This window comes from Heterocephalus glaber, unplaced genomic scaffold, assembly GCF_053883595.1.
Source record: "Heterocephalus glaber isolate CG9 unplaced genomic scaffold, H.glaber_assembly_v1.0 deba00001461, whole genome shotgun sequence".
In the NCBI taxonomy this organism is placed as follows: Eukaryota; Metazoa; Chordata; class Mammalia; order Rodentia; family Bathyergidae; genus Heterocephalus; species Heterocephalus glaber.
In genome coordinates this window covers 36,702,652-36,719,874 of record NW_028258308.1, presented here as the reverse complement: position 1 = coordinate 36,719,874, position 17,223 = coordinate 36,702,652, and the positions used below count along the sequence as shown (strand labels likewise).

The 17,223-nt window shown below is 37.9% G+C and overlaps 1 protein-coding gene across 1 annotated transcript; it reads left to right on the top strand.

Annotated features, from left to right (window-relative positions):
• The first annotated feature begins 1,865 nt into the window (after positions 1 to 1,865).
• Positions 1,866 to 3,589, top strand: LOC101722923 (zona pellucida sperm-binding protein 3 receptor-like). Its single transcript, XM_013076029.3, is given in 3 exon segments — positions 1,866 to 2,584; positions 2,586 to 3,275; positions 3,277 to 3,589. Coding segments are annotated over 3 exon segments (1,656 nt in total). The 5' UTR covers positions 1,866 to 1,888; the 3' UTR covers positions 3,547 to 3,589.
• Positions 3,590 to 17,223: the final 13,634 nt, after the last annotated feature.

The window sequence follows — 17,223 nt, the reverse complement described above, 5'->3', positions numbered from 1 at the left end:
GAGAGAGGAGAGAGAGAGAGACAGGAGAGAGAGAGAGAGGGAGGGAGAGAGAGAGAGAGAGAGAGAGAGAGAGAGAGAGAGAGAGAGAGAGAGAGAGAGAGAGAGAGAGAGGATGAGCAGGAGGGGGAGTTTCAAATATCTGTTCATCAGAAATTGTTTCAGGATTATTATAACATTTCATAGTAGAAAGAAAATGAGTTTTGTGACATGGAAAGTATATGTTGTTGAAGAGTTAGTTGGTTGTTTAACTTATGAATGGAGAACTAACAGCGTTTACCAATGAAGTAAGACATACATTAGGTTACACGTATATCTCATTTTTACGGATCCTGAAGTGTAAATGTGTTCGTTGTTGTTCCTGTCCACCTCCAATTTCTGGGAGTAGGAATAGGAAGTAAACCGGGTTTCCTGGGGGGGGGGGGGGGGGGGGAGGAGCTTGTGATCCAGAGACCTAATTTCCGAAGCTTACAGTTGAGTGAGGTTGTGCCGCTTCTCTCTGGAAACGTATGACGTCACAATCAGCTGCACTGGAGTGGGGAGGTTTAGAATGTTGAGAGTCTGGCGTGATACCTTGCTCATTAAATGAGGGGAGCTCCTGCATGTTGAATGAGGAGTACCTCAACTGCCCTCTCTCAGTCCCACACAAAGTAGGCAGGGACAGCTTGGTGAGGACCGTAGGAAGACTGACTTGCCGTGAGTAGATTTGTACCCACAATTTATATAAATAAGGAGAGATGGTGGTAGAAATCATTTTGGTCCACCTAAGGGTTTAGAGTGAAGGTGGAATCATGTATTTCATTGCTTTCATATATCACTTTGGGTTTTAGGAATTTCTTAAGGAAAGTTATAATTTGTGAGGATTTTTTTCCATATAGGAGATAAGAAGGACTTTATAAGAATTTTGCATTAATCAGAGAAGAAATCTCTGATTAATGAATAACCAGGACCAAGAAACCTAAAGGTAAGAGCAAGTTTCATCTTTTTCCTTTATTTTATTTTATTTTATTTTTTGTGACAAATCATGTTTTGAAAATTCCGAACTGTCTCAGCCTATGGCTGCTTTTGTTGACAGTTGCCATAACAAACTGGTACAGGCAGGCGGATGGGCAGATGCTGCAGATGAATAGGTACTGTAGATGGGTCTCCAACTCTAGTCCTCTACCTCATTGTTTTCTTGTTTTTCTTACATTTGTTCCCTTTTGTGTAACTCCTGTGTCATTTGCTTATTCAGATCATCTTACAGACACCCCTGGCCAGTTGCAATGGTCTCCTTAATCAACCTCCCTGTGACCTTTCTCTGCCTCCAATCTGCTTTGAATACATCAGCCATAGTGATCTCCTCAAAACACAGTAATGATCTCACTCAAAAATAAACACATTTATAAATGAAAATGACTCTCCACTTTCTGATTCCAAACTCCCAATCCTGACACTGAAACCTCATTCAAATCCACTCGTAATCTGCCTATCGTGAACATTCACCTCCCTACCAACATTCCTTAACTTTCAAGAAAACTGAACTGCTGATGATTATTTCCTAGGAGTAACTTTACCTTCTCACTGCTGTGTTTTCACTTGGTGTTTACTTTTGGCATAAAATGGCCTATGTTCATCCTCCTAATTTCACAGTGGTATGGACCAGAGGCCCAGGCTACCTCTCATGTAGAATTAAGTGGCTCCAGGGCCCAACAGTATAAGCAGTTGTTTATTGTATGTATTTGTATTTAATGCTTTTTCTTACCTATTTGATTGCAATTTCTTTGAAGATGGTTCCCATGTTATTTTTTTCCTAGTACTTTATGACAAATAGGAGTTCAAGACTACTGTTGAGTTTTTCAGCAGAAACATACTGAAGAGGCGTCAGATCAAGTGCTCCCCAAGAGCTACTATGCATGCATTCCCTGAGGGCTCTACCTTTCCCAAAAAAGGAAAACTGGGAGCCAGCATGTTCCCCATGTTGTTAACAGTCTCTGATCCAATTCTGTTCCATGTTATTCTGGTAGCTGCTCTGTTGGCTCCTGCTCTTGGTGACTGTGGTCCTCTACCCACTCTCCCTTTTGCATCCCCAGTCATGCAGTCATATGGGACAAACTTCAAAACTGGAATTGCTCTGAGATACAACTGCCACCGCGGCTACTGGAGAGTCAACTCAAGCCATGTTATTTGTGATATTAATGGATCATGGTTCTACAATGTCTCTTGTGCCAAGAGGCAATACAGACACCCAGGAGAGTTAGCCAATGGGAAAGTAGAAATTATTACTGATCTGCTCTTTGGTTCAACCATAGAATTCAGCTGCTCAAAGGGATACAGCCTCATTGGTTCAGCAACTAGTCAGTGTGAGAGCCAGGGTAAAGCAGTTGACTGGAGCTATCCTCTCCCAGAATGCGTGATTGTCAAATGTGAGTCCCCTCCAGACATCAGCAATGGGAAACACAGTGGTGGAGATGAAGACCTCTATACTTATGGCTCCTCGGTCACCTACATCTGTGACCCCAACGACTCATTCATAGGCAATGCTTCCATTTCCTGTGTGGTGGTGAATAAAACAGTAGGTGTCTGGAGCCCAAGCCCTCCTACCTGTAAAAAAAAGCATCTGTCATCACCCACATATTCCAAAGGGAACAGTTCTTTCTGGATTTGGACTCTTCTACACTTACCAAGACACTCTCTTGATTAGCTGCAACAAAGGTTACATCCTCAAGGGCAGCAGCATGATCCATTGTGAAGCTAACAGCAAGTGGTACCCTTCTGTTCCCACCTGTGAGCCCAATGGTTGTCATGTCTTATCAGACATCCCCCATGTTTCCTGGGAGAAAAGTCTGTTTACCATAAGGAATCAAGAAGCATTTGAGATTAGGACACAGGTGAAATATCAGTGCAAGCCTGGCTATCGACCAGCTCCGAATGAGCCTCAGACTGCCATCTGTCAGGAAAATTTGACATGGGCAGTTTCCAAAGGGTGTGAAAGGGTGTGTTGCCCAACACCAAATATGGGGAAAATGAGAATCATAAGTGAAAGCAGAGATCTCACTGGTATATGTGTCTACTCCTATGAAGATTATGTTCTCTACATGTGCGATGAAGGGTATTACCCTATTTCTACTGATGGAAGGAGTTCATGCCAAGCAGATGGCACGTGGAACCCTAAAATGCCAGCATGTGAGTCAGGTTTCAGATACGATTCCATCATAGCTGGGTGTCTGAAACCAGAGATAAGAAATGGAAAGCTGTCTGTAGAGAAGGATCACTATATTGAAATGGAAAATGTCACCAATCCAGTGTGACCCGGGTTACGAGGTGGTCGGTCCCCAAAATATCACTTGCTCAGAGAACAGAACCTGGTATCCAGAAGTACCCAAGTGTGAGCAGGAGGTCCCCGTAGACTGCAAACAAGTAGTTGTGGGCACAAAGCTCATGGGGTGCCTCCCAAGCCCAGCTGAAGTGAAAATCACCCTGGAGGTGTACAAGCTGACTCTGAAGGTTAAACAGCTAGAGAAAGAGATATACATGAAGACTCTGAGAAATTTCCTAAAAAAGGAATAAAGCAGTCATTTTTGTCTTTAAATTGACACACAGAATCCCCACTTACCAACTCCACTTGTACTTAGCACCATTACTCATGTTAATAACTTTCTGGGTTTGGAAAAATTCATGTGATTATTGTTGGAAATTGTAATTATTGATTACATAGCTTTTGGCTCCAGTGTCCTCTTGACTCTGTGTGCTGGTTAAATAAATGTTCATTTATCGAACATCAAAAAAAAAAAAAAAAGACCTGGCATAATTCTTTCTTAAATGTTCAGTAGAATTCATTTGTGAAATTAGCTTGTTTTGGTTTTTACTTTCTTGAAAGGTGTTTGGTTACTGATTCAATCTCTTTATTGTTTATTGATCACCCAAATCTTCTATGCTACATGATTCAGTGTTGGTAGGTTTTATGTGTCTACAAGTATATATATATATATATATATATATATATATATATATATATATATATTTATTTATTCTAGATTTTCAGCACTTTTTCTTTCTGGGCTTTTATAATTCTTTGTATAGTATTTCCCTTCTATCAGTTATGTCTCTTCTTTTATTTCTGATTTTACTCGAGTTTTCTCTCTCATCTACTCCAAAAGCCACCTCTTAGTTTCATATATTCTTGTCATTTTTAATTTACTTTTTCTCTAATCTTTATTATTTGCTAGATTTGTGCTTAGTTTGTCCTTCTTTATCTAGTTCCTTCATGTGAAAAGTTAAATTGTTTTAGCTTTCTTTTTAAAAATGTAGGCCTTTTTAAACTATAAACCTCCTTCTTGGACCTGCTTCTGCTGCATTGCATGATTTTTTTTTCCCCTTAAATTCTTTTATTGGTATATTTTAGGTATACAGCACATTTACATTTATCACTGAGGGCTTGTACCTCTACATGATGTATCTTGGTTCTTATTTTTTCCCCATTACCTGTGAGGCCATCACCCCCTCCACCCTTCCCTATTTACATAGCTTTTGTTTTCATTTTTTTTCTTTTCTCACAATTTTTCACTTCCCTTCTTTCCTTTCCCCTTCCCCTCCCACTGCCCCTACCCCTTTGGACCTTTTCTTCCTGTTTCAAAATATCAATTATTTGATTTAATAATTTTAACCCTTATTTATACTTTCAGTTTCTTATACTAGAGAAACTATTTGGTATTTACACATGTGTCCTATTTATTTCACTTAAGAGTATCGCCTCAAAATGCATCCATTTAGCTATAAATGTCTTCAGTTTCTCATTCTTTATGGCAGAGTAGTACTCCATTTTATAAAAAAAAAACCACACACATCTTTTTTGTCTAGTTTCCAGTTGATGGGCACTTCGACTGTTTCCAAGCTTTAGCTATGGCAAAATGTGCCGCTATAAACATGGGTGCACATATATCTCTGTGGTATGATTCTTTTAATTCTTTTGGAAAGATAACCAGCAGGGCAATAGCTGAGTCAAATGTGACCTCTAGTCCTAGTTCTTCGAGGTATCTCCATACTGATTTCCACAGTGGTTGTACCAGTCTGCACTCCCACCAACAATGGAGTAGGGTTCCTTTCTTCTCACACCCCCACCAGCATTTGTTATTGGTTGATTTCTTGATAGCAGCCATTCTTTCTGAGGTGAGGTGGAATCTCAGTATTGTTTACTTATGCATCTATCAAATGACTAGTGGTGTTGAACATTTTTTCATATATTTATTTCCTGCTTTTACTTCTTTGTCTGAGAAATGTCTGTCCATTTCAGATGGTCATTTCTGAATTGAGTTTTTGAATTTGGGGGGGTCTGATTTTTTTCAGTTCTTTATATATTCTAGATCGTAGTCCTCTGGCTGAGGTACAGCTGCTAAAATTTTTTTCCCACATTGTAGGTTGTCTCTTAGCTCTGTTGGAGGTTTCTCTTGCAGTGCAGAAGTTTTTTAATACGATGAGATACCAGTTGTTGATTCTTTGTGCTAGATCCCATGTTACTGAGGTTTTGTTCATAAAGTCTTTTCCTTTTCCAATGTCTTCAAGAGTTCTACTTAACTTATCTTCCAGCAAGTTTAGTGTTTCTGTCTTAATATTTAGATCTTTAATCCACTTTGACCTTAGTTCAGTGCATGGTGATAGGTATGGGTCTAGTTTTAATCTCTGACAGGTTGAAACCCAGTTTTTCCAACATCATTTATTAAATAGGCTTTCCTCCAATGTGAGTGGTTGGCTCCTTTGTCAAAGATGAGGTGGCTGAGTATGTCTGGAGTTGTTTCTGCATCATCTAATCTATTCCCCTGATCCTCAGGTCTGTTTCTTTGCCAGTACCATGGTGTTTTTATTACAGTAGCTTGATAGTATAGTTTCAAGTTGGGGTTTGTGATACCTCCTGCCATGTCTCTGTTGCTTAGAATTGCTTTTGCTATTCTAGGTGTCTTCTGGTTCCAAATGAATATTTGGATTGTTTTCTCTAGTTCTGTGAAGTATATTGCTGGAATTTCAAATCAGCATTGCATTAAATCTATATAGCAGTTTTGGAAGTATGGTCATTTTCACTATATTGGTTCTTCCTATCCAGGAACAAGGGATGCCTTTCCATTTTCTTATATCCTCTTTGATCTCTTTTTTCAGAGTATAGAGGCCTTTTGCTTCCTTTGTTAGATTGATTCCTAGATATTTCATTTTTTTGGATGCTGTGCAAAAGGAATTATTTACCCAATTTCTCTCTCAGTGAGTCTGTTATTTGTGTATAAGAAAGCTATTGCTGTTTGAGTGTTGATCTTGTATCCAGCTACTCTACTGAATCTATCAATTAAGTGTAGAAGTCTTTTGGTAGAGTTTTTTGGGTCTTCTATGTAAAGTATGATATCATCAGCAAATAATGACAGTTTAACATTGTCCTTTTCTATCTTTATTCCTTTTATTTCTTTGTCTTTTTTAATTGCTGTGGCTAATGTTTCCAGAACTATATTGAACAGGAATGATGATGGTGGGCATCCTTGTCTTGTTGCTGATTTTAGCTTGAAAGTTTTCAGTTTTTGACCATTTAGTAGGATGTTGGCTGTTGGTTTTTCAAAGATAGCCTTAATAAGGTTGCAATAAAGACATTCTATTCCAATTTTCTGTAGGATTTTTATCATGAAAGGTTTTGGCTTTTGTCAAATGCTTTTTCTGCGTCTATTGAGATGATCATATGGTTTTTGTCCTTGACTCTGTTAATATAGTGTATTACATTTATTGATTTATGGATGTTGAACCATCTTTGCATCCCTGGGATAAATCTGATTTGTTCAGGGTGTATGATCTTCTTGATAACCCTCTGTATTCTGTTTGCCAGTATCTTGTTGAGGATTTTTGCATCTATGTTCATTAGGGAGATTGGCCTGTAGTTCTCTTTTTAGGTTGGGTTTTACCCTGGTTTTGGAATCAAAGTAACACTTGCTTCCAGGAATGAATTTGGAAGCTTTGCTTCCATTTTAATTTTCTTGATGAGTTTAAAGAGTAATGGTGATAGTTCTTCATTAAATGTATTGTAGAATTCAGCAGCGAAGCCATCGGGAGCTGGGCTTTTCTTTGTTGGTAAATTTTTTATTACATTTTCAATTTCACTTATTGTAATTGGGGTGTTTAGAATTTCTATATCTTCTTCATTTAACTTTAACAATTCATATGTATCTAGGAATTTGTCCATTTCTTCTGTGTTTTCCATTTTACTAGAGTACAGGTTCTTGAAGTAGGTATTGATGGTCCTCTGATTTCTGTTGGGTCTGTTGTGACTTCAACTTTTTTGTTCTTAATTGCATGAATTTGAGCCTTTGTTTTCCTTTTTGTGATAAGGTTGGCTAAAGGTTTATCAATTTTTATTCTTTTAAAAACCAATTCTCTGATTCATTGATTTTTTTGTATCATTCTCTTATTCTTCATTGCACTTATTTCTCCTCTGATCTTTATAATTTTCTCTCTTGTACGAGCTTTGAGTTTGTTATGCTCTTCTTTTTCTAGGAGCTTGAGGTTCTGCATTACATTATTTATCTTAGTTCTCTCTGTGTTCCTAATATGGGCATTCACTGCTATGAATTTCCCATGTAGAACTGCTTTCACTCTGTCCCATAGATTCCTGTATGTTGTACTGGCATTATCATTTAATTGTAGAAACTGTCTAATTTCTTCTTTAATTTCCTCTATGACCCATTGGTTGTTCAGGAGGGTATTATTCAGTTTCTATTTGTTTGTTTAGGTTTTGCAGTTTCTTATGTTATTGATCTCCAATTTTATTGCACTATGGTCTGATAATATACAGGGGGTAACTTCAATTCTTTTACATTTACTTAAATATGTCCTATGAGCTAACATGTAGTCTATTTTGGAGAATAACCCGTGTGCAGCCAAAAAGAATGTGTATTCTGATTTTGTGGGATGGAATACTCTGTAAACATCTATTAAGTCCATTTGTTCAATAGCTTAGTTCAGTTCTAAAATTTTGTTGTTAATTTTTTGTCTAGATGATCTGTCTATTGGCAATAGTGGGTATTGAGGTCCCACACTACAATTATATTAGTGCGTATTTTGTTTTTTATGTCCATTAATATTTGTTTTGTATAGCTGGGGGCATTCATATTTGGTGCATATATATTTACAATTGTCATCTCTTCCTCTTGGATTGTTTCCTTCACAAGGATATAATGACCATTTTTGTCTCTCTTAATTAGTTTTGGTTTGAAATTTACTTTGTCTGCAAATAAGATTGCTATCCCTGCTTTTTTCTGGGTTCCTGTGGCATGGAGAACTGTTTTCCATCCTTTTACTTTCAGTCTATGAATTTCTTTTTGAGGTAGGTGTGTTTCTTGTATACAGCATATTGTTGAATTTTGTTTCTTAATCCATTCTGCCAGTGTATTCCTTTTGATTGGTGAACTGAGGCCAATAACACTGATGGTTATAATTGATGGATATTGACTCATCCTTGTCATGATGTTTTACTTTTGTTGGCTCTTCTATTTCTTATTTTTTCCCCTTTCCCTTTAGTTGCTTACCTTGCCTGGAGGCTTCCCTCTGTTGGGCCTCATGGAGTTGTGACCTTCTTTTTTTTTTTTACTAGGATATTGTTTATAATTGCTTGAAGTGCTGCTTTGGTGTTCATGAAATTTCTCAGTTTTTTTTTGTCGTGGAAGTATCTAATTTCCCCATTGATTTTGAAAGATAATTTTGCTGGATACAACAGTCTAGATTGGAAGTTATTTTCTTTTAGGGCTTGAAATACTTCATTCTAGGCTCTCCTTGATTTGAGGGTTTGTGTTGAGAAGTCTGCCATGATTCTGATGGGCTTTCTTTTGTAGGTGATTTGTTTCTTTTCTCTAACTGCTTATAGGATTTTATTCTTCTGTTTTTTTTCTAGGATCTTGACTATTATATGTCTAGGTGTAGATTTTTTTTTTGATCATGGCTAGTTGGAGTTCTATATGCCTCACTTATCTGTATGTCTAAATCTCTACCTCTGTCTGGGAAGTTTTCAACTATTACTTCTGTGAACAGTTTTTTATTGTCAGTTGTACTTTCTCCTGTTTTTTCATGGACTCCTATGAGTCTTATGTTATTCTTCTTTGCATTATCTAGCAGCTGTTGGATTGATTTATCATGGTCCTTTACTCTTTTCAAGAAATCTCTATTTTCATGGGCCTTAACCACAATCCTGTCTTCTATATCTGATATTCTATCTTCACATTCCCTTAATCTGCTGTGCATTCTTTCAATGGAGTTTTTAATCTCCTGGATAGGTGTTTCAATCTGTTTCATGGATTCCATTTCTGTCTTGTGTTCTGGAATCATGGTTTCCATTTCCTTCTTATGCTAGGCATTCATGGCTTCCATTATGTTTCTGAGCTCATCTAATTTTTTACCTGTTCTGTTCTAGAGCCTCTAATCATGTCTTTCACTCTACTCACCATCTCTGTAGTTATCTGGGAAATTATTTCTGCTTTGAATTTTTCTAAAGCCTCATTCATCTGTTTTGTTACTTCCTGTGCTATCAGTTCAGGGTGTCCAGGTGGTTGATTATCAGACTTCTCCACCTCATTTCCCCCAGAATTTACCCTTGGTGGGGTGAAAGTCTGAGTTTGTGCCTTGCTTAAATGCCTTCTCACTTTTGTTTTTGGTACTTTCCTTGGTTTAATTCCTGGGTTGATACTTCAAAATTGCTTATTGTAAATATCTTTGTTACTTGTAATTAGAACCCTTATGGAATGATTATTTCTCAGTGGTGTCTTCCAGATATAGCTGGTCCTTAGACTTTTGAGTCTCTAATGGCTCTGAGGCTGTCTCATTTTCATTATGTCAGGCAGGAACACTGACTTAATCAATGTCAACACCTTAGCCCATGTGGTACAATCAGCAACATCATACCATCAAGTACATCTTAGAAAATGACAATTTGTGAAAGTTATTAATTTATCACCTTTAACTGTGTAAATTAAATCAAAATCAAGGACCAACCCAACGTCTATTTATAGTGAATAAACTCTTCAATATAGCAATTTTACCCTTCAGAATGGGGAATTATAAGGAGTTGGGGAGTGAGGGATAGATAGGTAGAAGGATAGGGGAAGGTTAGTAGTGAAGCCAGAGGACACAGTTGAGTAAAGAAAAAAGAGAATAAAAGGAAAATAAAGAAGAAATATGAATCAGGGACAGAACAGGAACATACAGGGAGATGAACAACAATGCAGGACAGCAAGAGAGTGATTGTGAGAGAGAGAGAGAAAGAAAAGAGAAAATAAAGAAAAAAAAGAAGCGAAAAATAAAAATTTGAAAAGATAGGAAAAGAATTAAAAATAAGAGCAAAAAACCCTCCAATAATAATAATTTTGGAAATAAAAATGAAAATGAAGGGCCTCCTTCAGGGTATGTCTCTGCTGTCACAATAGGCAATGTGGGCAGCAGTGTGCAGATATAAGTCAGGGAGCCTCAGCAAGGCAGTCACAGACTGCCTTGGGATTCATGCAGATTTCTGGAGGCAAGTCCCATGTTGAGCTCCCTGTCCTCCTATAGGGTTGAACTCTGCAAGGTTGCACTACAGGTTCCAGCTGCCCTTCCCCTGAAGATAGTCCATGTTCTGATGATAGGTGATAATCCCTCCAACTTACCCAGTACAATGGTCTGGTGTCCCCTGTGTCTTTGTAGTGTGGAACCAGGTAGCAGTACAGCCAAGAGGCTAGAGGTGGTGGGAGGTACTGCAGGTGCCTGCACAGCTAAGTGGATTATCGCCATGGGCCTGGCTGATGGCAGGGCTTCCTCACCTTCTTGCTGGTCCCCACCAATGTGCTTGGCATGGGCTGAATGTGGTGGAACTCCTGGCAACCTGGGACCTTTCTCTCTGGTGCCCTGCCGGTGTGCTTGGGGCAGGCAGGATGGGCCATTGCATGTGTTTAATATGCTTTATTTTCATTTTCCATAATCTGAAGATATTTTTGATTTATCTGTATTTTTTTTCTTGATCATATGGATGAAGAATTTATTTTTGTGACTTCATATTTTTGTAATATTCTAGTTTTTATTTTTTGTAGTTGTTATTAATTTCTATTCTCATATCATTGTGACAGAAGATTATTATAATGTCAGTCTTCTTAAAATTATTACAGCCTAACATATTATCTATCCTGAAGAAATTAACTTGTATACTTGGAAATAATGTGTATTCTGCTATTATTGGATGTGATATTGTGTGTGTATTTCTGTCTGTCTCTGTATGTGTTAGGTTTGTTTTTGCTCATGTTGTTTAAGTGCATTGTTTCTCTGTGGATTTTCTGTTTAGATGATGTATCCATTGGTTGGAGTAAGGTAGTTAAATCTGTTACTAATATTGTATTGTTTTCTAGTAATTCTTTCAGTTCTGTTAATATTCAATCTATAAGTTTAGATGCACCAAGGGTGGGTGCATACTTATTTCCAATTGTTATATTTTCTTAATTAATTAACTTTCATTATAAATTTTCTTTGCCAGGTTATTTAGTCTCTCACAAATGCTTAGGACATAGGAAAAATGTAGACAAATTTTCTGCCAGAGCACAGCTCACATGTCTTCTAGTCCAACTGCCAGTGGAATCCTTCCAATTGGAAACCTCCTGAGCCTGGCCTTTACTCAATCAATCTTTTGATCTATTAAGCTTCAATAGAATCACAGATTCACCAGAGTCTGCAATCAAATTCTCATTACAGCATTCCAGGATTTCTCTAGGTGTCCCTGCAATGCATTTCACAAACCTGTCCAAAAAGCTTTAAAACCACACAGTCAAATGTTGTCACAGCATTGACCCCACTCCTGGTACTAATTTCCCATATTGATCAGCTTTCCATTTGGTGTGACACAGCACTGACATCCATAACTTAAAGGAGGAGAGTTTCATTTTGGCATGTAACTTCATTGAATGCAGGCCATGGTTGTTTGCTTCAAAGACAGAAATGGGATGGGAGAGGGGAGCTACTTAAAATATGGTATTCAGGTAGAATGAAAGATAAGGCTAGACCTTTCCAAATCATGCCCCAAGTGATCCTCCTCTCTATTCAGGCCCTTTGTCTTAATGTGTAATGTTTGGGGGACATTTAAATCCAAACCATGGAATCACTTTACTGAAATTATTTTAAAAATTATTTCAAATACTTTGTCAAGTAATTTGTATATCTAAAATTTTTAATGCCTTTTATTGGTGCTTTATTTTCTTCCTTTGATGGTGGCATGTTTTTCTGATTATTTCTGACTTTTTGAAATTTTGTTCACTTTTGTGTATTTGAAGAAGTACACATGTATTATAGTCCTTAGAAATGAATTTCATAACTACTTTTTGTAGTTAGCTAATTCAGATACTGTGTGCAGGCTGTCCAGTGAAGTTTCTGAGTGGGCTTCCTGCTAGAGTCCTCAGGTAGGCTGTTTGATTCCTGGGTCAGTAGATATGGTTAGGGGATGGCTCCTGGTTTCACAAATAGTGGCCTGGTGCTTGTATTTGTGTGGTTCATCAATCTTGGATTGCCTAAAGTGACCCTGGAGATTGATGTATGATGGATCTGGATCCTGGGTTCATGGAAGCTGAATTGGTGCTGGATTTCATTTGGCCACGTGACTGTGTCTCAAGGATGAGAGGGTAAAAGTAGGGAGGCTTGCTTTTTTTTGCAAGGTGGGATAGACTAAAGCTTTCATCCATGATATCTGACTTGATGCTGAGATAAGCTTTAGAGATGAATGTACAGAAATGGTCTCGGGCTTGATACTAAGGAACAGGCATGAAATTACAGTGGGCTTGTATCATGAGTCCATGGGATCTGTCCTGTGCCCTGGGATTTTTGGAGGCCAGAGTAAGGTCTGTGTCCACTCCACAATGGTTCAATGGGTTGAGTTCACAAGCATGGCCTAAAATTATAATCTGCTGCATATGGAGTGGACTCTGGATTTGCTAGAGCAGTTCTAGGCTCTAGGATAGACAGACCCTGTACCCATACAAAGAGCCCTAGAGTGAGGGGCTAGTACAACACTGAAGTGGGACTAAAGCCTGAGTCTGGAGTACTCTGTATTCTGAGTCTGTTTACTAGGTCACAATATTTTTTTGGTACCAGGGATTGAGCTCAGGTCCTTGCACTTGCAAGGCAGGCTGCAGAACCACTGAGGTAAATCCCCGGCCCCTCTGGGTCACAATATTGACCCTGGAGCTTTTTGTCCTTAGGAACAAAAATGCATTAAGCTATTTTGGAGTAGTCATGGACTCTATGTTTGATAACATAGGACTTTTGAGGGCCAAACTTGAGCATGGGTCTATGGAACTTGGCTTGAATATTTAGGCCTCAGGGGCTGCCTTGGCATTAAGGAAGCCTAGTTCTAGAGTCTACAGCAAAATCATGTGCTCACTTCTTTCTCCTTCTCCCATGTGGAATATATCTTTCTCTGAACTCTGCCAACAGGATCACCAGAAGGGGGCAAGTGTAATGTTAAAGCATCTTTTCCACCATCTTTAATGGAATTGTTTTTATTTTTGTGTTACACTCAGGTGTAATCTTTTACCTGGATTCCTTAGCTTTTGTGAAGGTATTTTTGTGAATGGATAAAAGGAATAATTTTGATGTTTCTGCAAGGGAGTAGGCACTGGAAAATCTTTGTTCACATCACTCTAAGGAACCTCTTTGGATTTTGTCATCCATTCCTTCTTGGTATGGAGAGGAAGAATTTATACAAATAGAGAGTTCCATTATGGATGTAGATTTCCCTGACAAAGGAGTGACTGTTACTTTGTTTTCAGAGCTTCTTTTATATCTGCTTTATCTCAAAATAAGCAGCCCAAATAATATTTGATTCACAGTAATCTGTTTTGAACTTCTATGTTTTGTTACCCAATGCTTAAAATTTGTTTTTTCTTTCTTTCTTTCTTTCTTTCTTTCTTTCTTTCTTTCTTTCTTTCTTTCTTTCTTTCTTTCTCTCTCTCTCCTTTCTCTCTCTCTTTTTTTTCTCTCTCTCTCTTTTTCTTTCTTTCTTCCTTCCTTCCTTCCTTCTTTCTTTCTTCCTTTTTTGAGATGAAGGTCTCACTATGTTCCCCAAGCTAGTCTTAAACTTGTAGGATAAAGTAAATCTCCAATCTCAGCCTCCCAAGAATCTGAGACTAGAGATGTGTGCTACCATACCCAGCTCTATTTGACCAATACTATTATTTTACATTTATACTGTATCCTTTTTTCCAATTCTACACACTGGATTGGTAAATTTCTAAGAAACAATATTTTTATAAACATATTTAGTTTTGCTAAGAATGTTGATACATATGTGGAGTTTCTTACATTAAAGGTTATTAATACTTTTAAGGTTTTGATATAATATAAATATAATATACTATAATAGCATATACTATAATAGCAATATAATAGCATCTCTTTATGAAAATACCAATATATCTTCTACCACGTCCACTCATAGGAAAAGTTTTTCTCAGTGTTCTGTCACTACTTTAAGGTACAGCCATTTCCTCAGTAACAAAAAGAAAAAAATATATATTCCCTTCTGAGCCTCTATATCCTGCTTGTATTGTTTCATTGTGGTCTTCCTGTTGTGAAAAGCCTGGGGTCATTTGAAGTAGACAGGTATCAGACACGACAGAGGAGGGAGAAGGAAATCCAGAATAGAAGCCCAGGAGAGCAATCTTTAGTCACCTCAGTTCTGGAATCAAAGCAAATCTGATGTCTGATCAAAAGACAAAAGAAAGAGATAGACTGAAGCAAGGAATATTACTGAAAGAACTGCAATCAGAACAATTGCAATGATACCTGCCATTACTGTCAGGAAAGATAGAATACAATTTTTTTTAACCAATAGCTGGAAATCAGAGAGAAAGACAAAGGGGAGAGGGAGGGTAAATGAGAAAGAGAAAAAGAGAGCTGCTATGATTAAGAAATTCTGACTGCTTGAGTGTGTCGATTTCAGCCTATTCCTTTTGAGAAGGGTAAGCTCTCTTTAAGCTCAACTAAGCCACAGCTCAAGGGTAACATTTAAACAGCTTACACTGTGCCTTGAGTCACAGGCAAAAGCAAATTTATCAATTTTTGCAGGCATGCCATTCTCAGGAAGCATTTGCTTTTTTTAATTGCACAGCTAGGGTTCATTGGACATAATTGAACAGCTACCTGATTAGAGGGCACAGGCTGAGAACTGCAGGAACCAGCTGTCATGAGTGTCTCACACTTTGAGGGGGTTCGTCCTGCCTGCTTTCTTCCTGGTGGCATGAATGGAACTGAACCATTCACTCATGCTACCTCAACTAGGGGGGCAGACTGAAAGTTCCTTTGACCCAACCAGCCAAACAGCAGCAGGGACATAGCCCACCAAGAGTTTCTCTGTCAGAACTAGATGTAAACTGAAAGCCTCAAATTTCAGGGATTTCATTAATTGTGAGAATCACACCTTCTTTTCACCACCTGCAAAGAACTATGGCCTCCCTGAGGGAGAAAAGTAGCTAGATATGCTGTATGCCTCTTTCCTCACTCCCTACTGACATCTTGAATAGTGCTGATGCCTTGAAAAGGGATTTTATTTCTGATTCTGAGAGTCTTCAGGACAGAAACTACTCACAGGGAATGGGAGTGAACATTTTCTGTGAGGGTTTGTCTTTACTATTAGCTAAATTATACTTCCAGGAACTAAAGTTCATCAGTTTCTGAAATACAATCATCTTACAGTGCAAACAGCTACTCCAGTCTGATTTTACAGACAGCTTTCAAAACGATGCAAGAAAAGTTTTTGTAGTCCATCCACAAATCTTCCTTTGTACCTTTCATATTTACTAAGGCACACCTGTCATAATTATCCATCTTTCACTCTTTATCAAAAATGATCCAATTTTAGAGTTATACTTGGAATAGTTTTACTTTGATGGAATTTTTATAAAATTTTTGATGGTAATAAGAGAAATATACCATTATGAGACTTAAAAATGAAACCAATTAAGCATATGCTGTATTTATTTAGTGGATTGTTTACTTTAACATCTATCCAGCAACTCCTCATGGTGATCATATAGGTGGCTGAAGTTGGGGCCATAAAGGAGGAATGAACAAGTCATAATTTCAGGTTCAGTTTGGTTGTTGTCAGAGTCAGGAACTTAGAGATGAATTTGCTAAAAAGCATTGATTTTTTACTTTTTCTGGGTCTGTACATTCCCAGGTGAGTAAAATTAGAAAAAAACCTTAGAGTATCTGCCTTCATTTTGTATCTGTTTTCTTTATACATAAAACCTTGGATCAGACCCCTGCTCAGTTCTACAAGTAGGCATGTCAATCACTTTTTTAGTGGGGTTTTAGAGTGCTGTGGACACTTTGTAGATGTTCTTTTTAGATTTTCTTGTTCAATGTGGGAAGATTATAGGCAGAGTAGTGATTGAAATGGATGCTAAGATGAAGTGACCCTTGGAGCAACAGCATAGGGCTTTTGGAATGCATAGTTAAAGATTAAAAAACACTTGCAGGACAATAGCTATTAGATGTGTGTTCCAATCATTGTTTTCCTCTTGCCCTGATACACTTGCTTGGATTAGGACAACATGTGTCACATAGCAGACAATCCTGCTCCTTCCCTGTCCTCCCGTACAAAAATGTTTTTCTTCTTCACCTTTGTTCTCACATCTTTGAGTTACAAATAAAAAGCCAAGGGTTTTTCAGGGCTTTTTCCTGAGGCTTTCTCATGGTGATAAATCTCAGTGAAGCAATTTCCCTGGGTCTCTTGGAGTTTAAACTGGTGTTCAACTCTGAGTAATTTTTCATCCTCCACACTTCCATGGTCATACACTGCAATAGTCCTAGAGAAAGAAATAATTAAGTCAAGCACAAATGGTAGCATTTTTAAAGGCAGAAAAAGAAACATTTTCTGCAGAACAAGTGTGGGTCAATTAAAAATAAGAAGTACACTTTATAGGGTGAGAGTAGGCTACTTTGAAAGAGGGAGCAGAGTAGCCAATTAATGGGAGTCATCTTTTTTATCTCCCACTCCTCAGGCTGGCATCATATGTAGGCTGTCCTCCCAAAATCCTGCTTGAGTTCTTGCAAGAAGAAATGAAGACAGCACTTTCTGATTGGAACTGTTTTTCTATTTCCTAGCATACCCTCTTCCTCAGCCAGTTTGCCATAGCCTAATCTTCTGACTCAATTTGAATGTCTGTCTCAAACTGGTAGTTAACCTTGAATTTACCTATCTCATCCTCTTTCATGACT